The following is a 3,500-nucleotide window of genomic DNA, read 5'->3' on the forward strand; positions in this document are numbered from 1 at the left end:
ATGTGCAGGTAAGTACAGACAGTGCAGTGTGGCTAGATATATATGCGGTGAGAATGAGTATATATAAATGGTATATACAGCATTATTGTACATGCTATCATAGCTATGGGTTATATATGCAGGTGTACAAGTAAGTATATAGAGGGGTTATATGCAGGTATATTATTCAGACAAATGTGGATATATATTTATGTATGCGGTAAATATAAATAATTAAATATATGTAAATGTGTGGTATATACAGCACTGTTGTACATGCTATCATACAGAGAGAGAAAGTAGTAGGTATAAGTATGAATTGAGTAGGCAACAGAGTTCAGAGTCGTACAGTCTGGGTAACAGCGCCTAGGGGGTTGTTATCAGAGAGTGGAGCGTCTTTCTAGACTCTACAGTACACTGATGGTTTTGAACGACAATCTCTTTCACCACAGATTCCTCACCGTTCGTACTCTCGGACACACGTACGACGTGTTTGGCACGAGATTGCCATCCAATACGCTGGACATCCAATGATCGCTTTCTCCAGCCATCCTCCGGCAGGTGCCTGGGGGCACAGGGTAACAGCGTGGGCAGTGAGATTGGCTTCTACGATTGTGACGAAAAGAATGCCCTCCAAAAGTGGGAATGCAGGAATCAAACGCTGCTCGCCCTCAAAGGTGAACAGCTGTTCATAAACGACGCCAACAACGTGGGACCATCAGTTCTCTCCAGAGACACGGGAAGCATTAGTCGATTCAAGATTCTTAGGACAAACAATGGTGCTTGCTCAAGAACACACAGAGGTACAGTATATACAGTATCCATTTAGTCATTTACGACACAGACTACACTGTATAATGTATGAAGTATATCACACCATACATGCCTTATGTATACTGCACCTGTGTATACTGTATACTTACTTACTCATAGTATATGTATATTTAGATTATAGTGTTTATTGTAACCATATTTATTGTAGTGCATAATATAACTGATGGGGCATACAGACCCTCATCTGTATGATTACACCGCCTACTTGCTCATTATGCTTATTATTGTTTACACTGCCTATTTTTTATATTTATTTTACCTTTCTACTGTATTATAATTGTATTACCTATATTTATGTATTTCTACTATTACCATGCCCATACCTGTACCCCCCCCCCCCCCCCCCCCCATGCTGATATGATGCCTGGATTTCCCCAAGGGGATCAATAAAGGAATATCTTATCTCATTTAGCTGACACTTTTATCCAAAGTTCTGTACAACAGGTCAGCAGGAAGGGTACAACTATTTCAGCTGAGTAACAATGTTCATCAAACAGTATTGCAACTTGGGCGCTGCAGTGTTGAGTGCATAGTAATATAGTAGGTAGTAACAAGGAAGATTATAGAGTGGAAGAGATGTTTTTTTTCTTTTTTTTCTTCATTTATATAATATGATAATATTATGAGAAACTGGTATACCACAGGCCATGTATGTCTATCTTAATGATAGGAAATACCTAATATATGTCATGATGATATTACTGCTGACCAAAATATGTGACTCCAAAGAGCTACTACTTGCCGTCTTTGTAGAAGGTTGAATTTGTCTGGATTTAGTAAACTCCTCCTTCAATGACTTCATTACTTTCCACTTATTCAATTATTTACCAACCATCTAATATTAAGGCTCAAACTTAGAGAGGAATATGATCAGGCTAAATTATATATCAAACAAAGAAAAGTGGGGAACAAACGCTGGTAGTGAAAGGGTTAACCTTATCTAGTGTGGTTGTGAAAGGGTTAACCCTTTGTCGTGTGGGCACTGAAAGGGTTAACCTTCTGTAATGTCACAGTGACAGGGTTAACCCTTTGTCGTGTGGGCACTGAAAGGGTTAACCTTCTGTAATGTCACAGTGCCAGGGTTAACCCTTTGTCGTGTGGCACTGAAAGGGTTAACCTTCTGTAATGTCACAGTGCCAGGGTTAACCCTTTCGTAGTGTGGCGGTGAAAGGGTTAGAGGTGTGACACGCTGCATCAGCTCAGGTTCTCACTCGGCTTCCTTTCTTTCTCCTTTCAGAATGGTACACCGTTGGTGGAAATGCATTCGGCAAGCCTTGCATGTTTCCCTTCCAGTACAAAGACAGATGGTTCTCTGACTGCACCACCTATGATACCTCAAGCATGCGTCCCTGGTGTGCAGTGGAAACAAAGTATGAAAGTCAACTTTGGGGCTACTGCCCCACCCACAGTGAGTATTATCTTGTTCAAGTTCACGTAAAAAAAATAATTGTCACATATAAGGTACATTTACATTTACATGTTACAAGTTCTGTACAACAAGTCAGCAGGAAGGGTACAACTCTTTCAGCTGAGTAACAATGTTCATCAAAGTGTTGAAACTTGAGTGCATAGTAGTAGAGACATGTTAGTATATTAGGAAGAGTCCATGATAGTAGAAGACAGTAAGAAGGATAGTGGGGGTTTTTCAGTTCTTCATTTCAGATATTGATTGAAGAAGTGCGTTTTTGGTCGACAGGTACATACACATTACAGTGAAATGCTTGGTTCTGTATGACCCCCCTGTGATTGTGCTTCATACAGTAAAAAAAAAACGTAAAAAGAATAAAGACCAAACACTATAAAAAATATACAATATACAAACTAAAGTACAAAATGCACTTTGTCTTAGGTGTTAAAGGTGAGTGTTTAAAGTGAGTGTGTGCATGTGGATGTGTGTGCAATGAATGTAGATGGATGGGTTAGTGTTGCATTATAGTCATTGAGCATCCTGATGGCCTGGGGATAGAAGCTCCTTTTGAGTCTCTCTAATAATAATAATAACAATAATAATAATAATAATAATAATAATAATAATAATAATAATAATAATAATAATAATAATAATAATAATAATAATAATAATAATAATAATAATAATAATAATAATAATAATAATAATAATAATAATAATAATAATAATAATAATAATAATAATAATAATAATAATAATAATAATAATAATAATAATAATAATAATAATAATAATAATAATAATAATAATAATAATAATAATAATATAAAATAATAATAATAATAATAATAATAATAATAATAATAATAATAATAATAATAATAATAATAATAATAATAATAATAATAATAATAATAATAATAATAATAATAATAATAATAATAATAATAATAATAATAATAATAATAATAATAATAATAATAATAATAATAATAATAATAATAATAATAATAATAATAATAATAATAATAATAATAAATAATAAATAATAATAATAATAATAATAATAATAATAATAATAATAATAATAATAATAATAATAATAATAATAATAATAATAATAATAATAATAATAATAATACATTTTATCTGTATAGCGCTTTTCAAGAACCCAAAGACGCTAACAATAAGCAAAACAAATGAACAGAGAAACATAGAACCACAGGGAATAAGCAACAGTATGAATACACAAGACATAAAACCACGAGTAACAAGT

General features: G+C 33.2%; 1 protein-coding gene across 1 annotated transcript in view; it reads left to right on the forward strand.

The window, feature by feature from the left end:
- Positions 1–3,500, forward strand: part of LOC311239286 (macrophage mannose receptor 1-like) — a gene marked incomplete at both ends in the record, with an annotated part of 29,403 nt that continues 25,903 nt past the window's right edge. The window contains 3 exons of the mRNA XM_084327593.1: positions 1–8; positions 541–656; positions 2,051–2,221. Coding sequence (XP_084183719.1) covers positions 1–8; positions 541–656; positions 2,051–2,221 — 295 coding nt within the window. The remainder of the gene's footprint in view (positions 9–540; positions 657–2,050; positions 2,222–3,500) is intronic.

The sequence above is a fragment of the Notolepis coatsorum genome, assembly GCF_963971535.1.
Source record: "Notolepis coatsorum genome assembly, chromosome: 13".
Classification (NCBI taxonomy): domain Eukaryota; kingdom Metazoa; phylum Chordata; class Actinopteri; order Aulopiformes; family Paralepididae; genus Notolepis; species Notolepis coatsorum.